The following is a 20887-nucleotide window of genomic DNA, read 5'->3' as shown; positions in this document are numbered from 1 at the left end:
GTGCAGTCACTGTGTGCAGTCTCCTCCTCCTGTGCAGTCACTGTGTGCAGTCTCTTCCTCCTGTGCAGTCACTGTGTGCAGTCTCCTCCTCCTGTGCAGTCACTGTGTGCAATCTCCTCCTCCTGTGCAGTCACTGTGTGCAATCTCCTCCTCCTGTGCAGTCAGTGTGTGCAGCCTCCTCCTCCTGTGCAGTCACTGTGTGCAGTCACTGTGTGCAGTCTCCTCCTCCTGTGCAGTCACTGTGTGCAGTCTCCTCCTCCTGTTCAGTCACTGTGTGCAGTCACTGTGTGCAGTCTCCTCCTCCTGTGCAGTCACTGTGTGCAGTCTCCTCCTCCTGTGCAGTCACTGTGTGCAGTCTCCTCCTCCTGTGCAGTCACTGTGTGCAGTCTCCTCCTTCTGTGCAGTCACTGTGTGCAGTCTCCTCCTCCTGTGCAGTCACTGTGTGCAGTCTCCTCCTCCTGTGCAGTGACTGTGTACAGTCTCCTCCTCCTGTGCAGTCACTGTGTGCAGTCTCCTCCTTCTGTGCAGTCACTGTGTGCAGTCTCCTCCTCCTGTGCAGTCACTGTGTGCAGTCTCCTCCTCCTGTGCAGTGACTGTGTACAGTCTCCTCCTCCTGTGCAGTCACTGTGTGCAATCTCCTCCTCCTGTGCAGTCAGTGTGTGCAGCCTCCTCCTCCTGTGCAGTCACTGTGTGCAGTCACTGTGTGCAGTCTCCTCCTCCTGTGCAGTCACTGTGTGCAGTCTCCTCCTCCTGTTCAGTCACTGTGTGCAGTCACTGTGTGCAGTCTCCTCCTCCTGTGCAGTCACTGTGTGCAGTCTCCTCCTCCTGTGCAGTCACTGTGTGCAGTCTCCTCCTCCTGTGCAGTCACTGTGTGCAGTCTCCTCCTTCTGTGCAGTCACTGTGTGCAGTCTCCTCCTCCTGTGCAGTCACTGTGTGCAGTCTCCTCCTCCTGTGCAGTGACTGTGTACAGTCTCCTCCTCCTGTGCAGTCACTGTGTGCAATCTCCTCCTCATGTGCAGTCAGTGTGTGCAGCCTCCTCCTCCTGTGCAGTCACTGTGTGCAGTCACTGTGTGCAGTCTCCTCCTCCTGTGCAGTCACTGTGTGCAATCTCCTCCTCCTGTGCAGTCACTGTGTGCAGTCTCCTCCTCCTGTGCAGTCACTGTGTGCAGTCTCCTCCTCCTGTTCAGTCACTGTGTGCAGTCACTGTGTGCAGTCTCCTCCTCCTGTGCAGTCACTGTGTGCAGTCTCCTCCTCCTGTGCAGTCACTGTGTGCAGTCTCCTCCTCCTGTGCAGTCACTGTGCGCAGCCTCCTCCTCCTGTGCAGTCACTGTGTGCAGCCTCCTCCTCCTGTGCAGTCACTGTGTGCAGTCTCCTCCTCCTGTGCAGTCACTGTGTGCAGTCTCTTCCTCCTGTGCAGTCACTGTGTGCAGTCTCCTCCTCCTGTGCAGTCACTGTGTTCAATCTCCTCCTCCTGTGCAGTCACTGTGTGCAATCTCCTCCTCCTGTGCAGTCACTGTGTGCAATCTCCTCCTCCTGTGCAGTCAGTGTGTGCAGTCTCCTCCTCCTGTTCAGTCACTGTGTGCAGTCACTGTATGCAGTCTCCTCCTCCTGTGCAGTCACTGTGTGCAGTCTCCTCCTCCTGTGCAGTCACTGTGTGCAGTCTCCTCCTCCTGTGCAGTCACTGTGTGCAGTCTCCTCCTCCTGTGCAGTCACTGTGTGCAGTCTCCTCCTCCTGTGCAGTGACTGTGTACAGTCTCCTCCACCTGTGCAGTCACTGTGTGCAGGCTCTTCCTCAGGTACAGTCACTGTGTGCAGGCCAGGCTCTTCTTCATCTGCAGTCACTGTGTACAGACTCTTCTTCATTTGCAGTCACTGTGTGCAGGCTCTTCTTCCTCTGCAGTCACTGTGTGCAGGATCTTCTTCCTCTGCAATCACTGTGTGCAGGCTCTTTTTCCTCTGCAGTCACTGTGTGCAGGCTCTTCTTCCTCTGCAGTCACTGTGTGCAGGCTCTTCTTCCTCTGCAGTCACTGTGTGCAGGCTCTTCTTCCTCTGCAGTCACTGTGTGCAGGCTCTTCCTCAGGTAGGGTCACTGTGTACAGGCTCTTCTTCCTCTGCAGTCACTGTGTGCAGGCTCTTCCTCAGGTAGGGTCACTGTGTGCAGGCTCTTCTTCCTATGCAATATCAAAAAACTGACCCGCATATCCAACAAATGTGAACAGGTGCTAACTGAAAAAACATAGTAACTATAAATGCATACAGTCGCACACTGAAAAGCCAAAAATGTACAAGGGAAAATATGGCACTGCATTACTGCAAAAGAGAGTTACTACGGTATGTTTTTTCAGTTAGCACCTGTTCACATTTGTTGGATGTGCGGGTCAGTTTTTTGATATTTCTAGTGAGTCGCTTTCTGACTGAGCACTCCGCCCTAAGACCTGGCTGTTCATAACCATTATAGCAGGAGCCTAGCTGCCCATACATGGAGGCTTGTAGTCCAAATAGTGGCATTTTGCCCAGATATGGATGTTTTTAACCTAGATAGTGGCATTTAAGTTAGGTTCCCGGAATACAGAGATTACCTTGCCATTGGTTCCGGGCTTACATGCATTGGCCAATACATAAACTAAATATCTCTCTTTTACAGTAATGCAGTGCCATATTTTCCCTAGTACATTTGTGGCTTCTTCCTGTGCAGTCACTGTGTGCAGGCTCTTCTTCCTGTGCAGTCACTGTGTGCAGGCTCTTCTTCCTGTGCAGTCACTGTGTGCAGGCTCTTCTTCCTGTGCAGTCACTGTGTGCAGGCTCTTCTTCCTGTGCAGTCACTGTGAGCAGGCTCTTCTTCCTGTGCAGTCATTGTGTGCAGGCTCTCCCTCAGGTACAGTCACTGTGTGCAGACTCTTCTTTATTTGCAGTCACTGTGTGCAGGCTCTTCTTCCTCTGCAGTCACTGTGTGCAGGCTCTTCTTTATTTGCAGTCACTGTGTGCAGGCTCTTCTTCCTCTGCAGTCACTGTGTGCAGGCTTTTTTTCCTCTGCAGTCACTGTGTGCAGGCTCTCCCTCAGGTACAGTCACTGTGTGCAGTCTCTACTTCCTGTGCAGTCACTGTGCGCTGTATCTTCTTCATGTGGGCTAAGAACTTTGTACATTTGCATATCGACACGGCTGAGGTGAGGCGGCTGAGCCCAACCACCACCGAGCAAGACACAGAAATATAAGGTGTTCAGTGCTCAGTGACAAAGCTAAGATGAAGAGGATGAACCTGACCACCACTGAGCAAGACACAGAAGAACAAGGTGTTCAGTGCTCAGAGACAAGGCTGAGGTGGGGAGGATGAACCGGACCACCACTGAGCAACACACAGAAATACAAGGTGTTCAGTGCTCAGAGACACAGCCAAGGTGAGGAGGCTTAACCCGACGACCATTGAGCAAGATACATAAGAAGAATGTGTTCAGTGCTCAGAGACACAGCCAAGACGAGGAGGCTGAGCCCAACCACCACTGAGGAAGACACAGAAGTACAAGGTGATCAGTGCTCAGAGACACGGCCGAGGCGAGGAGGCTGAGCTGGACCACCACTGAGCAAGACACAGAAATACAAGATGTTCAGTACTTAGAGACAAAACGAGGTGAGGAGGCTGAACCCGACCACCACTGAGCAAGATACAGAAGAACAATGTGTTCAGTGCTCCGAGACACGGCCAAGGTAAGGAGGCTGAGCCTGACCACCACTGTGCAAGACACAGAAGAACAATGTGTTCAGTGCTCCGAGACACGGCCGAGGTGAGGAGGATGAACTCGACCACCTGTTATGACTGAACCCTAGCACTGTCATGTGGATGGGCTAGGAAGGTGCAATCACAGTCATACAGGAAGCATGGAATACAAAAAAACAAAAACAATAAACAGAACATGTGAAACCCTCCCAAACCTAAATAATACAAAATAGGAGATGACTGGGAAGGGATTATCACAAATAAACTCCACGCAATAGCAATGTCTCAGCTAGAAAACCTTAACCGAGGAGCTGGGACTCCAGGCATGATCCATCCAGAAATACAGCCAGCCCTGAGGCATGTGAGTATAAATAGCCCCTCCCAAAATGTGACTGGGCAAACCAAGCGAGAAAGTGCACACACCTGAATAGAAGTGAAACAGGAAGGGAAAGAAAGACAAGATCCTTTACAGTGGGACCAACACAAAACAGGACGTGTCCAACCAAGAGAGAAACCGACCAACAACCAGAGATCATCGGATCGAACCCCGGAGTGGAGCCATGACACCACCAATGAGCGAGACACAGAGGTGGTTTTCTGGCCTGATGAGATGATTGATTCCTGACGGAGCAGATAGATGGGCCGTGGCTGGATCAGGACAGGGCACTGAGCGCCACCTCCACCCAGGCATCGGAAAGGTGGAGGTGGCTCCTACTATGGGCTGTGATTATGTGGCGCCCCTGACCTGGTCAGGCACCACTGAGTACTGCACCCATGCTGAGACAGTGCTTCCAGGTAATTCCAAAGGCCAGAATGGGGTGTGTACGCACAGACACATAGCAACCAGGTCTCCAACACCATTAGATGGGACCCTTGGGCAGTCTCTAGAGGGGCCTGGCCTACAATTCTTATCAAGGGGTGTAGTGGAGGGGTTGGGAGCTAAGCTGCAGAGGCTGTCAGGAAAGAAGGGGAGTGAGACAGTCTGGAAGTGGAGCGCAGCAGTTGCTAGGAGACGGAAACGCGCGCTCACCATAGCCAGACCTTGCACGTGGAGTAGTTGTTAGCAGGGGAGAACGGTTACCAGTGAGTCAGTCAGAAAGACACCTGAAGAGAGGCAGTCGAGTAGGTGGACTGCTGGTGACTAGGCACGCACGGGGAACAGGTCCCTAGAGTAGACGTTCATTTATTGATCTGCTAAACCTGCCGGTGAGGGGACTAGAGGTACCTCACCAACCATACAGAGTCCGAGCCTCAGCAGCAACGCAGGGACCCATAAGGAGACAGAGCCAGAAGCCATCTCACCTGGTCCACGCTGCCGGCAAACGGGCCAAAAAGGGGAGAAAAGGCAGTAGCGACTCCATGGATAGACCCCACAATACTTCAAGTCAGGGGTGATCCGAAACAAGAAGTGCTAGGAAGGCGAATTAACAGTTACCCTCAGATCGGCCTAAAGGATACCTGGTTCCCCTGGTTATCTCAGCATCGCCCGGGTTACATCACGATAACAGCTAAAGTGAGTAAACAAGTTAAAAGACTTTCCGGACTGAGACTGAGTTATTCTGGGACCTGTTGTTCTACACACCCGAGCCCCTGGGGCCAGCCTCACTCACGGGAGGCCATACCATCAGACTGCAGACCCCATCAGCCCCAGACGCTCATTAAATCTGCAGTGGCGGTCACCCATATCCCTGACCGCAAACCGTGAGTGGCGTCATGACTCATATATATACAAAACCGTCATACCTGTCGCCTTATATACCCAAAAGAAGACCCTGGGGCGACCACTGCAGGTGGGCTACACAATTACTACATAGAAGCTAGTTGGGCCTTTTCAGGCTGAAGATAGAATTAAAAAATAATCCCCCTCCCCCCCTCATCCTCACCAGACCTGAACCCCACTGAGACCGTGTGAGCCCTTATTACAGAGAAAGGTAAAACCTCGGCTGTTTTACAATCACATATCGCAGAAATCCACCCCGTACTCCAGAGATTATCCATACATGGCGGACGCTATATACCTGTGTCTGAGGCAGATTATATCCACACATGGCGGACGCTATATACCTGCATCTGAGGCAAATCATATCCACACATGGCGGACGCTATATACCTGCATCTGAGGCAGATTATATCCACACATGGTGGACGCTATATACCTGTGTCTGAGGCAGATTATATCCACACATGGCGGAGGCTATATACCTGTGTCTGAGGCAGATTATATCCACACATGGCGGACGCTATATACCTGTGTCTGAGGCAGATTATATCCACACATGGCGGACGCTATATACCTGCGTCTGAGGCAGATTATATCCACACATGGCGGACGCTAAATACCTGCATCTGAGGCAGATTATATCCACACATGGCGGACGCTATATACCTGCATCTGAGGCAGATTATATCCACACATGGTGGACGCTATATACCTGCGTCTGAGGCAGATTATATCCACACATGGTGGACGCGATATACCTGCATCTGAGGCAGATTATATCCACACATGGTGGACGCGATATACCTGCATCTGAGGCAGATTATATCCACACATGGTGGACGCGATATACCTGCATCTGAGGCAGATTATATCCACACATGGTGGACGCGATATACCTGCATCTGAGGCAGATTATATCCACACATGGCGGACGCTATATACCTGCGTCTGAGGCAGATTATATCCACACATGGCGGACGCTATATACCTGCGTCTGGGGCAGATTATATCCACACATGGCGGACGCTATATACCTGCATCTGAGGCAGATTATATCCACACATGGTGGACGCTATATACCTGCGTCTGAGGCAGATTATATCCACACATGGCGGACGCTATATACCTACGTCTGGGGCAGATTATATCCACACATGGCGGACGCTATATACCTGCGTCTGGGGCAGATTATATCCACACATGGCGGACGCTATATACCTGCGTCTGAGGCAGATTATATCCACACATGGCGGACGCTATATACCTACGTCTGGGGCAGATTATATCCACACATGGCGGACGCTATATACCTGCATCTGAGGCAGATTATATCCACACATGGTGGACGCTATATACCTGCGTCTGAGGCAGATTATATCCACACATGGTGGACGCGATATACCTGCATCTGAGGCAGATTATATCCACACATGGCGGACGCTATATACCTGCGTCTGGGGCAGATTATATCCACACATGGCGGACGCTATATACCTGCGTCTGAGGCAGATTATATCCACACATGGCGGACGCTATATACCTACGTCTGGGGCAGATTATATCCACACATGGCGGACGCTATATACCTGCATCTGAGGCAGATTATATCCACACATGGTGGACGCTATATACCTGCGTCTGAGGCAGATTATATCCACACATGGTGGACGCGATATACCTGCATCTGAGGCAGATTATATCCACACATGGTGGACGCGATATACCTGCATCTGAGGCAGATTATATCCACACATGGTGGACGCGATATACCTGCATCTGAGGCAGATTATATCCACACATGGTGGACGCTATATACCTGCATCTGAGGCAGATTATATCCACACATGGCGGACGCTATATACCTGCATCTGAGGCAGATTATATCCACACATGGCGGACGCTATATACCTACGTCTGGGGCAGATTATATCCACACATGCGGACGCTATATACCTACGTCTGGGGCAGATTATATCCACACATGGCGGACGCTTTATACCTGCGTCTGGGGCAGATTATATCCACACATGGCGGACGCTATATACCTGCGTCTGAGGCAGATTATATCCACACATGGCGAACGCTATATACCTGCATCTGAGGCAGATTATATCCACACATGGCGGACGCTATACACCTGCGTCTGAGGCAGATTATATCCACACATGGCGGACGCTATATACCTGCGTCTGAGGCAGATTATATCCGCACATGGCGGACGCTATATACCTGCGTCTGAGGCAGATTATATCCACACATGGCGGACGCTATATACCTGCGTCTGAGGCAGATTATATCCACACATGGTGGACGCTATATACCTGTGTCTGAGGCAGATTATATCGACACATGGCGGACGCTATATACTTGTGTCTGAGGCAGATTATATCCACACATGGCGGACGCTATATACCTACGTCTGGGGCAGATTATATCCACACATGGCGGACGCTATATACCTGCGTCTGAGGCAGATTATATCCACACATGGCGGACGCTATATACCTGCGTCTGAGGCAGATTATATCCACACATGGCGGACGCTATATACTTGTGTCTGAGGCAGATTATATCCACACATGGCGGACGCTATATACCTACGTCTGGGGCAGATTATATCCACACATGGCGGATGCTATATACCTGTGTCTGAGGCAGATTATATCCACACATGGCGGACGCTATATACCTGCATCTGAGGCAGATTATATCCACACATGGCGGACGCTATATACCTGCGTCTGAGGCAGATTATATCCACACATGGCGGACGCTATATACCTGCGTCTGAGGCAGATTATATCCACACATGGCGGACGCTATATACCTGCATCGGAGGCAGATTATATCCACACATGGTGGACGCTATATACCTGCGTCTGAGGCAGATTATATCCACACATGGCGGACGCTATATACCTGCGTCTGAGGCAGATTATATCCACACATGGCGGACGCTATATACCTGCATCTGAGGCAGATTATATCCACACATGGCGGACGCTATATACCTGCGTCTGAGGCAGATTATATCCACACATGGCGGACGCTATATACCTGCGTCTGAGGCAGATTATATCCACACATGGCGGACGCTATATATCTGCGTCTGAGGCAGATTATATCCACACATGGTGGACGCTATATACCTGTGTCTGAGGCAGATTATATCGACACATGGCGGACGCTATATACTTGTGTCTGAGGCAGATTATATCCACACATGGCGGACGCTATATACCTACGTCTGGGGCAGATTATATCCACACATGGTGGACGCTATATACCTGCATCTGAGGCAAATCATATCCACACATGGCGGACGCTATATACCTGCATCTGAGGCAGATTATATCCACACATGGTGGACGCTATATACCTGTGTCTGAGGCAGATTATATCCACACATGGCGGACGCTATATACCTGCATCTGAGGCAGATTATATCCACACATGGCGGACGCTATATACCTGCATCTGAGGCAGATTATATCCACACATGGCGGACGCTATATACCTGCGTCTGAGGCAGATTATATCCACACATGGCGGACGCTATATACCTGCATCTGAGGCAGATTATATCCACACATGGCGGACGCTATATACCTGTGTCTGAGGCAGATTATATCCACACATGGTGGACGCTATATACCTGTGTCTGAGGCAGATTATATCCACACATGGCGGACGCTATATACCTGTGTCTGAGGCAGATTATATCCACACATGGCGGACGCTATATACCTGTGTCTGAGGCAGATTATATCCACACATGGCGGAGGCTATATACCTGTGTCTGAGGCAGATTATATCCACACATGGCGGACGCTATATACCTGTGTCTGAGGCAGATTATATCCACACATGGCGGACGCTATATACCTGCGTCTGAGGCAGATTATATCCACACATGGCGGACGCTAAATACCTGCATCTGAGGCAGATTATATCCACACATGGCGGACGCTATATACCTGCGTCTGAGGCAGATTATATCCACACATGGTGGACGCTATATACCTGCGTCTGAGGCAGATTATATCCACACATGGTGGACGCGATATACCTGCATCTGAGGCAGATTATATCCACACATGGTGGACGCGATATACCTGCATCTGAGGCAGATTATATCCACACATGGTGGACGCGATATACCTGCATCTGAGGCAGATTATATCCACACATGGTGGACGCGATATACCTGCATCTGAGGCAGATTATATCCACACATGGCGGACGCTATATACCTGCATCTGAGGCAGATTATATCCACACATGGCGGACGCTATATACCTGCGTCTGGGGCAGATTATATCCACACATGGCGGACGCTATATACCTGCATCTGAGGCAGATTATATCCACACATGGTGGACGCTATATACCTGCGTCTGAGGCAGATTATATCCACACATGGCGGACGCTATATACCTACGTCTGGGGCAGATTATATCCACACATGGCGGACGCTATATACCTGCGTCTGAGGCAGATTATATCCACACATGGCGGACGCTATATACCTACGTCTGGGGCAGATTATATCCACACATGGCGGACGCTATATACCTGCATCTGAGGCAGATTATATCCACACATGGTGGACGCTATATACCTGCGTCTGAGGCAGATTATATCCACACATGGTGGACGCGATATACCTGCATCTGAGGCAGATTATATCCACACATGGCGGACGCTATATACCTGCATCTGAGGCAGATTATATCCACACATGGTGGACGCGATATACCTGCATCTGAGGCAGATTATATCCACACATGGTGGACGCGATATACCTGCATCTGAGGCAGATTATATCCACACATGGTGGACGCTATATACCTGCATCTGAGGCAGATTATATCCACACATGGCGGACGCTATATACCTGCATCTGAGGCAGATTATATCCACACATGGCGGACGCTATATACCTACGTCTGGGGCAGATTATATCCACACATGGCGGACGCTATATACCTACGTCTGGGGCAGATTATATCCACACATGGCGGACGCTTTATACCTGCGTCTGGGGCAGATTATATCCACACATGGCGGACGCTATATACCTGCGTCTGAGGCAGATTATATCCACACATGGCGAACGCTATATACCTGCATCTGAGGCAGATTATATCCACACATGGCGGACGCTATACACCTGCGTCTGAGGCAGATTATATCCACACATGGCGGACGCTATATACCTGCGTCTGAGGCAGATTATATCCGCACATGGCGGACGCTATATACCTGCGTCTGAGGCAGATTATATCCACACATGGCGGACGCTATATACCTGCGTCTGAGGCAGATTATATCCACACATGGTGGACGCTATATACCTGTGTCTGAGGCAGATTATATCGACACATGGCGGACGCTATATACTTGTGTCTGAGGCAGATTATATCCACACATGGCGGACGCTATATACCTACGTCTGGGGCAGATTATATCCACACATGGCGGACGCTATATACCTGCGTCTGAGGCAGATTATATCCACACATGGCGGACGCTATATACCTGCGTCTGAGGCAGATTATATCCACACATGGCGGACGCTATATACTTGTGTCTGAGGCAGATTATATCCACACATGGCGGACGCTATATACCTACGTCTGGGGCAGATTATATCCACACATGGCGGATGCTATATACCTGTGTCTGAGGCAGATTATATCCACACATGGCGGACGCTATATACCTGCATCTGAGGCAGATTATATCCACACATGGCGGACGCTATATACCTGCGTCTGAGGCAGATTATATCCACACATGGCGGACGCTATATACCTGCGTCTGAGGCAGATTATATCCACACATGGCGGACGCTATATACCTGCATCGGAGGCAGATTATATCCACACATGGTGGACGCTATATACCTGCGTCTGAGGCAGATTATATCCACACATGGCGGACGCTATATACCTGCATCTGAGGCAGATTATATCCACACATGGCGGACGCTATATACCTGCGTCTGAGGCAGATTATATCCACACATGGCGGACGCTATATACCTGCGTCTGAGGCAGATTATATCCACACATGGCGGACGCTATATACCTGCATCTGAGGCAGATTATATCCACACATGGCGGACGCTATATACCTGCGTCTGAGGCAGATTATATCCACACATGGCGGACGCTATATACCTGCGTCTGAGGCAGATTATATCCACACATGGCGGACGCTATATATCTGCGTCTGAGGCAGATTATATCCACACATGGTGGACGCTATATACCTGTGTCTGAGGCAGATTATATCGACACATGGCGGACGCTATATACTTGTGTCTGAGGCAGATTATATCCACACATGGCGGACGCTATATACCTACGTCTGGGGCAGATTATATCCACACATGGCGGACGCTATATACCTGCGTCTGAGGCAGATTATATCCACACATGGCGGACGCTATATACTTGTGTCTGAGGCAGATTATATCCACACATGGCGGACGCTATATACCTACGTCTGGGGCAGATTATATCCACACATGGCGGATGCTATATACCTGTGTCTGAGGCAGATTATATCCACACATGGCGGACGCTATATACCTGCATCTGAGGCAGATTATATCCACACATGGCGGACGCTATATACCTGTGTCTGAGGCAGATTATATCCACACATGGCGGACGCTATATACCTGCATCTGAGGCAGATTATATCCACACATGGCGGACGCTATATACCTGCGTCTGAGGCAGATTATATCCACACATGGCGGACGCTATATACCTGCGTCTGAGGCAGATTATATCCACACATGGCGGACGCTATATACCTGCATCTGAGGCAGATTATATCCACACATGGCGGACGCTATATACCTGCATCTGAGGCAGATTATATCCACACATGGCGGATGCTATATACCTGCATCTGAGGCAGATTATATCCACACACGGCGGACGCTATATACCTGCATCTGAGGCAGATTACACTGAACTTCATATAAAAAATAACTCAAGGGAACAAAATAACAGAAATGCCACAAATGTAACTCACGTGCTGCCACTCGATGCCTTCCCTCTGATATTCATCCTGCTCCTGTCTGAGGATCAGCTCAATAAACAACTGCTGAAGCTTCTCATTACAGTAATTTATACAGAACTGCTCAAAGCTGCCGAGACACAAGCAGATAGACTATTACACACAGGGCAGTATTATAGCAGTTATATTCTTGTACATAGGGGCAGTATTATAGCAGTTATATTCCTGTACATAGGAGCAGTATTATAGCAGTTATATTCTTGTACATAGGGGCAGCATTATAGTAGTTATATTCTTGTAGATAGTGGGCAGTATTATAGTAGTTATATTCTTGTACATAGGGGGCAGTATTATAGTAGTTATAGTTTGTATATAGGGGTAGTATTATAGCAGTTATATTCTTGTACATAGGAGCAGTGTTATAGTAGTTATATTCTTATACATAGGGGCAGTATTATAGTAGTTATATTCTTATACATAGGGGCAGTATTATAGTAGTTATATTCTTGTACATAGGGGCAGTATTATAGTAATTATATTCTTGTACATAAGGGCAGTATTATACTAGCTATTGTCATATATAAATATCTTGTTACCGTTCACCCCTGATTCTATATTTATCCAGTGACGATGCTATTAGTGATATAATGGATGCGGGTTTTCCTTGTACATTTGCGCATCTTCTCCTCTCCAGTCTCTGACACTTTATATATATGTATTCTTCCTTATTCTGTGTTTTTATATTCTGCGCTCTTTGTTGAATCACTAATAAACCTCTTTTGTCCTTGAATCGTTACTTTTTGTAGTCAGTACAGTGTTTTTTACGTGCAGACATGTTATGTGACATGTGAGATGCAGGCACGGGTACACGGGGAACACGTGCAGAGAAATAAACACAATTATGTGCAGCTCTGCCTAGGATCCATTTATCTGTCGCAGCGTCCTCACTGTGCGCAGAAGAGCGGCTCCTGTGATTCACTCCTCAGCGCACGTGTTACTGGGATCCGGCTATTCCTTGTCACTTCTCCATTCTCGCCCTCGCTATATCTTATTCTTCCCTTTGCTCTTCCCAGGATCCTTTTTATCTCCATTTTCCGGATTCAGTCACTTTTTTTTAGAGACTTTTTATTTTCGCAGTGTTTGTCGTCACATATTTACTAGTGATGAGCGAGTACTAAAAAGCTCGGGTGCTCGAAGCTCGGGCCGAGCCTCCCAAGATACTCGTGTACTCGGCCCGAGCAACGAGCCCAATGTTATCCTATGGGAGACCCGAGTATTTTTGTGAAATCACTCCCGGCAGCAAGTAGAAACCAGAAAACTGTAAATTAAAAAAAAAAACGTGCGTGTGTGTGTAAGCGTGCATATATATATACACGCGGAGTGGAGTGCGGGAGGGGCCGTAGCCGAGCGGGGAAGTGTCGGGCTAAAGGCACGGTCACGCTGTGCGGGCTGGCCAATCACTGCAATTCCACAACAGGGCTGTGGCATTGCAGTGGTCTACCAGCCAATCCCTGCATAAGGGATGGCTGTAAAAAGAGCGCCAACATGAAGACCACGAGTACAGCACGAGTATCACGAGATTACTCGGTCCCCGCCGAGTAGCCCGAGTACATTGATACTCGTGCGAGTACCGAGTAGTAACAAGCATACTCGCTCATCACTAATATTTACCTGTTATTATCAAAGATCTCGAATCCATAGATGTCCAGGACCCCGATCACTGTGTTCTTTCCATGGAGCCGGACGTCATAGTTCTTCACTTCAATCACGCTGTTTATACGACCAACGATCCAGCAGAATAACCTCTCGTAGAAAGCCTGGGGGTGCGGAGAAGTGTTAGGTCAGGCATTCCCCGCATGTGCCCAGATGGTGAAGACGGCTTAGGGTATGTGCACACGTTTAGTTTTTGGTGCAGACATTTCTGCACCATTTCTACTTCTCTAGGCAGAAAAATGTAGCTGTAAAAAAATGGCGATTTTGCTGCATTTTTGGTGCTGATTTTTCGGATTCATTGGAATGGGTGAAATCTGCAGCAAAAACCCTGCCAGAATTCACCTGCTGCAGATTTATTTCTGCACCAAATCTGCAAGGAGAAAATACTCAACGTGTGCAGAGACCTCAGGAATCTCATGGACTTTGCTGCATCAGGACTGTCCTCAGGCGTTGTTACATATCTGCACTCAAAAATAGTGGCCCCCTTCACACGCACGTGTCTCCGGTATGTGCTAGGTCCGTGCTCGCATGTACCGGAGACACAGGCACGTGTAAACCCATTAAAATCAATGGGTTTATGTGCACGCTTGTGTGCAGCCATTGGCCCGTGCCTCCGTGTGGAGCAGACGTGAGCCCGAGTGCTCCACACGGATGCATGTCCGTTTTTCTCCGGCAGCACGGGTGTCACACGGCCCGCATACGGACCACACGGATGTAGTGTGGATGCGGTCCGTGTGACACAAATCTTTACTCACCTTCTCCAGCCCTGCTGCCTTTGCCGCTGCTGTCACTTTCTGCCGACCGCCGCTCATTATGCTCATTTAATATTCACTTCACTGCGGCGGAAGCAGCAGCAGCAGCGGGGAGTCGGCAGGGCTGGAGACCGTAGATCAGCACCACGGACAGCAACGCCAGGGACAGGTGAGTTGAAAGTTCCCGTTCTCCGTGTGTTATCCCGGATAACACACGGAGAACACACGTAGTGCCATAAACACGGCTCACGGATGGGAAAACGCACCTTTGACACATCCGTGAAACATGTGCGTGATTTTCATGGACGTGTGAAGGGGGCCTCAGAGGCAGTGATCATGGAAACAGTCTGAACAATATGCGTTAGACTATATGGTAAAATGGGTGGCCTGTGACACAGATTTAATCACAGATTGCAATTTATATGAAAACTCTTATGGCTTCTCCAGGTATTTGGCAAGTCCTATGGTGTGTTCCTGGTATACAACAGCTGTTATGGAGTGTCTCCGGTATATGTTGTGTCTTGTAGACTACCCCTTGTATACAGCAGGTCCTATGGTGTGTCCCTGGTATACGGAAGGTCTTGAGGTGTGTTACCAGTATATATTGTGTCTTGTAGAGTGTGCCTTGTATACGGCCAGTCTTGTGGCGTATCCCCGGTATACGTTGTATCTTGTAGAGTGTCCGTGGTATACGGCAGGTCTTGAGGAGTGTCCCTGGTATAAGTTGTGTCTTGTAGAGTGTCCCCGGCAGATTTTGTGGAGAGTCCCTGGTATATGTTGGGTCTTGTGGAGTATCCATGATATACGTTAAGTCTTGTAGAGTATCCCCGGTATACAGCAGGTCTTATGGAGTGTTCCTGGTATATGTTGGGGTTTGTAGAGTGTCTGTAGTATATGAAAGGTCTTATTGAGTACCACTGGTATACAGCAGGTCTTCTAGAGTGTCCCCAGTATATGTTTGGTCTTGTGGAGTATCCCTAGTATGCTAGGATACAGAGGGTCTTGTGGGGTGTTCCCAGTATATGGCGGGTCTTGTGGGCTGTTCCCAGTATACGACAGGTCTTGGGGGGTGTTCCCAGTATATGGCAGGTCTTGTGGGGTGTTCCCAGTATACGACAGGTCTTGTGGGGTGTTCCCAGTATACGACAGGTCTTGGGGGGTGTTCCCAGTATATGGCAGGTCTTGTGGGGTGTTCCCAGTATACGACAGGTCTTGTGGGGTGTTCCCAGTATACGACAGGTCTTGGGGGGTGTTCCCGGTATACGGCAGGTCTTGTGGGGTATTCCTGGTATAAGGCAGGTCTTATGGAGTGTCCCTGTCTTGTACATTGTCCCTTGTATACAGACAGTCTTGTGGATTGTCCCCGATATATGTTTTGTCTGTTAGAGTGACCCTGATATATGGCAGGTCTTATGAAGTGCCCCCAGTATATTTTGTGTTTTGTAGAGTGTCCCTCGTATAAGGCAGATCTTATGGAGTGTCCTCGGTATATATTGTATCTTGTAGAGTGTCTGTCCGTGGTATACAGCTGGTCTTTGCCGTGTCCCTGGTATATGTTGTGTGTTGAAGAGTGTCCGTGGTATACAGCTGGTCTTTTGGCGTGTCCCTGGTATATGTTGTGTGTTGCAGAGTGTCCTTGGTATACAGCTGGTCTTTTGGCGTGTCCCTGGTATATGTTGTGTGTTGCAGAGTGTCCGTGGTATACAGCTGGTCTTTTGGCGTGTCCCTGGTATATGTTGTGTGTTGCAGAGTGTCCGTGGTATACAGCTGGTCTTTGCCGTGTCCCTGGTATATGTTGTGTGTTGCAGAGTGTCCGTGGTATACAGCTGGTCTTTTGGCGTGTCCCTGGTATATGTTGTGTGTTGCAGAGTGTCCTTGGTATACAGCTGGTCTTTTGGCGTGTCCCTGGTATATGTTGTGTGTTGCAGAGTGTCCTTGGTATACAGCTGGTCTTTTGGCGTGTCCCTGGTATATGTTGTGTGTTGCAGAGTGTCCTTGGTATACAGCTGGTCTTTTGGCGTGTCCCTGGTATATGTTGTGTGTTGCAGAGTGTCCGTGGTATACAGCTGGTCTTTTGGCGTGTCCCTGGTATATGTTGTGTGTTGCAGAGTGTCCGTGGTATACAGCTGGTCTTTGCCGTGTCCCTGGTATATGTTGTGTGTTGCAGAGTGTCCGTGGTATACAGCTGGTCTTTTGGCGTGTCCCTGGTATATGTTGTGTGTTGCAGAGTGTGCTTGGTATACAGCAGGTCTTTTGGCGTGTCCCTGGTATATGTTGTGTGTTGCAGAGTATGCTTGGTATACAGCAGGTCTTGTGGCGTTTCTCTGATATATGTTGTGTCTTTTGGAGCGTTCCTGCATATAGGGCTGTGTAGTCACCCCTGCACTTGCTTATAACTAGGGATGGGCGAACCCAAACTGTAAACTTCAGGGTCCATACCGAATACATGGTGTTCGCGCACACAACCCTGAACACGAGCTTTCTGGGACGTTCGTGTTACAGCTCATGTTATAAGTTATAATGCTATAGATGATCAGTATATATAGTCTAGTACTTGGACATTAAGTCCCCTGTTCACGGGCTCTTACCTTGGCACAGGCCTCCCTGGCATATGCTGCCTCTTTGACGCTGTGCCCCTTCTCAATAATCTCGCCCCCTCCAGCAGCCATCGTCCTATATAGAAGAGTCTTCTTCACAGCTTCAATATCGCAGCTCGTCAGCTCAGCTATGTGATTAACCAAGTCCTCATTTTCCAGAATGACCTTGTCACCATCCATTGCAAAATTCATGTTACCCTATGGAAAGTGCACAGACATGAGAAGAATCAGTCATTGAACCTGCCATGACGGTCTTCACAGCACAACTGCATCCAAACATTTCTACAACAGCCACATGACTGCCCGGCACTCGGAAACAAACAAAGGATCTGGCAGTTGGGGCTTGGGGCCATAACATCCAGAACAATCACACACAAGATGGCAGAGGTCGTAAGAAGGACAATTAGGGGGCATTGTCCTCACCAGGTGTAAAATGGAGGCCAGGATCTTGTAGACTGATTCCACCTCGTCTTGGCTGAATCCGATCATCTTCATCGATTCCACCACCAGCTTGTAGCTGGCCTTGTCATTGATCACAAACTGCAGAAAACAACAGAGAAAGATGCAGGAATGTAACAGATCAGTCAGTGAGACTACAAGGAGTGTCCACTATCACCCATGATGTTATTTGCCGACCAATTCTTTACCGATGACCAGAGAACTTCATTCACATATTTATAATGGTAAATAGGACAAATCTATTAAGCTACATGACTTTATATCTTGGAAAGGAAACAGGAGCTAGCACTCTAAATTAATATTGGGTTTTTGTGACAGGTGTATGTCCAACACTTATGGGAGATACATTTTTAACATTGTGATCCTGAGGGGAATGACATGCATGTTTTTGCATTACAGTGCAATTTGTGCATAAGCCCCAAATTAATATTGGCCCCATGGATGGCGTTGTATATGCCATGATTCCTAGCTATGTAAAGCAAAAATCATGATAGGAAATATGGTAATAATATCTTCAACCTAGGAACTCCAAAGGGGGGGGGAGATCTCCTAATTTTTGGGAGATACAAGCTGCATCCCATTGAACAGAGTTCATCTGAGGTCACCAAGGGGAGGTATGTGGGAGTGACTGCTATCTCATAAATATAGACTCTGAATTATAAGGATTGTTAAATACTGGAAGATACAGCTCGCTGAAGAATTGTCCCATATTTCAATTGGAGAGCTTCACTCCATAAAAGCATTGTGCCATCCATGTGACCACAGGTCTAGTACTCTTCTTTTGATTATCCATTTTATTTTATGTGATTGTACTGTATATACTGTATTGTTTTATTCCCTCTTTATTATCTTTTGTATATTTGTCACACAGCACACACACACACACAAAAGGTAAAAACAATAAGAGATTCAGGAGAAAAAACAAGAGCTCGACAGAAGTTACATAACTATAGATGTACACTCCACAACCACAACAAGCAATAGGCACAGCTTTCACCAGAGAGTCTGGGACACCACACATCACAGACCAACATAGAATAAACTATAGCTGGCATGGGTGGAATGATTAAACCAGCATAACTAGGAGGGGGGCAGATAACATAGGTCTCCCCACAACATGTGATTAATGGATCAAGTAAACTTGCAGAGCCTAACTTTTGCCAGCCTGCCTATGAATCAGCACACAGCAGGTCAATGCCCGAGTCTGCCTGTTGTTTTCCAGAGGACTTGATTTTTTTACATATTGTGTGTTACAAAGTTTTTATTGGAAAATAATGATTTCATGTTTGCCAATATATTCTGTTTACAGGTAGAAGGTTGTCCAATGGCAACCAAATTTTCCCCTTCATTGGCTGTCCTGTATATGTCTTGGTGGGAGGAATCATGTCAATATATGACCATAAATCTATTTCTAACATACATTCAATGGTACGGTCGTTACATAGACGATATATTATTTATTTGGTGAGGTGACAATGCTGTTTCTATTAAATTTTGTTAATCCATCAACTCAAATAATCTGAATTTAATATTCACAATAGAACATTATAATAATAGTGTTTCTTTATTAAATATTCACATAATCAGAAATACTAGAACTGGCGTCATCAAAACCACTCTATATAGAAAGCTTATAAGTGGAAAAACCTTCCTGAATATTGATAAGAACCATCCTAAAAACATTATCATTAATCTTCCCATAAATGAAAAACTGTCACGAGTGACAGACGGTCCTGTGGTGTCCGGCAATAGAAGGTCATAGCATTTGGCTGCGCAAAATGCTCCCTGACTTTCTATTATTCCTTTTGTCAGTATTCAGTGTATTAGGTATCTTCTCTTCGGGTTTTCATCCTTTTCCCTTTAGGACCCAGAAGAGCTCTTCTTCCCTTCAGCTGTTAATCATCTATATTTCCCCTTGGGTTTAAATACTACCATCTTCCCTAGACTTGTACTGGTGATATTCAGTTCCTTCACAAGCTCTGGATGCAAGCAGGCAGCTTGCACTCATCAGTAAGGATTGTTGCTGTTTTTTACTGAACTTCTTATTGAGTTGTCTATAGATAAGTTGTGTTTGTTGTTTTACCTTTTTTATTATCCCTGTGTGTCCTTTAGCACTTAGTGGGGTTGACGAAGAGCTCATCCCATCCGTTTCCTACTTAGGGCCCAGACCAGGGTCAGCCTAAGGTCAGGTATCCGGCTCGTTGCATAGGTGCGGAACGTATCTAGAGTGGTGGGAAAACCCTGGGCCCAGCGGGAGGTTTGGTCAGGGGTCACCATCTCCCTCTTCCCTAAACTCAAGGTTTCCCTTCCCTTCTGCTGCTGGCTTGGTACTTTCCCGTACCTAGCAAGACATTAACCCATTTCAGATTCACAGGAATTGAAAAGGTTAATAGACATATTTGAGGTAAGGACTGGAGACCCAAACTTTGATGTGTGAAGCCCCCTGGATTTTTTATATGGAAACACGCACACCATTGGGCTTTATTTACAACACGGATAAAATGTATCTACACCGTGTGCAGAATTATTAGGCAAATGAGTATTTTGATCACATGACACTTGTTATACATGTCGTCCTCCTCCAAGCTGTATAGGCTGAGAGCCAACTGCCAATGAAGTAAATCCGGTGCTGTGCATCTCTGTAATGAGGAGGGGTGCTGTGTAATGACACAACACCCTATGTAAGGGGGGCTTCATTATTAGGCAACTTCCTTTCCTTTGGCAAAATGGGTCAGAAGAGAGATGTGACGGGCTCTGAAAAGTCCATATTGTGAGATGTCTTGCAGAGGGATGCAGCGGTCTTGAAATTGCCAAAGTTTTGAAGCGTGATCACCGAACAATCAAGCGTTTCATGGCAAATAGCCAACAGGGTCGCAAGAAGCGTGCTGGGCAAA

At 48.0% G+C, this 20887-nt stretch overlaps 1 protein-coding gene across 1 annotated transcript in view; it reads right to left on the bottom strand.

The window, feature by feature from the left end:
* Positions 1–20887, bottom strand: part of LOC142243680 (unconventional myosin-Ig-like) — a 177621-nt gene that overhangs the window by 132925 nt on the left and 23809 nt on the right. The window contains exons 7-10 of the mRNA XM_075315827.1: positions 17958–18074; positions 17526–17732; positions 14144–14289; positions 12488–12602 (exon numbers count right to left, since the gene is read on the bottom strand). Of these exons, the coding sequence (XP_075171942.1) occupies positions 12488–12602; positions 14144–14289; positions 17526–17732; positions 17958–18074 (585 nt within the window). The remainder of the gene's footprint in view (positions 1–12487; positions 12603–14143; positions 14290–17525; positions 17733–17957; positions 18075–20887) is intronic.

The sequence above is a fragment of the Anomaloglossus baeobatrachus genome, chromosome 6, assembly GCF_048569485.1.
Source record: "Anomaloglossus baeobatrachus isolate aAnoBae1 chromosome 6, aAnoBae1.hap1, whole genome shotgun sequence".
Classification (NCBI taxonomy): domain Eukaryota; kingdom Metazoa; phylum Chordata; class Amphibia; order Anura; family Aromobatidae; genus Anomaloglossus; species Anomaloglossus baeobatrachus.
Note: the sequence above shows the minus strand (reverse complement) of the source record. Positions and strands in the feature narration are given on the sequence as shown.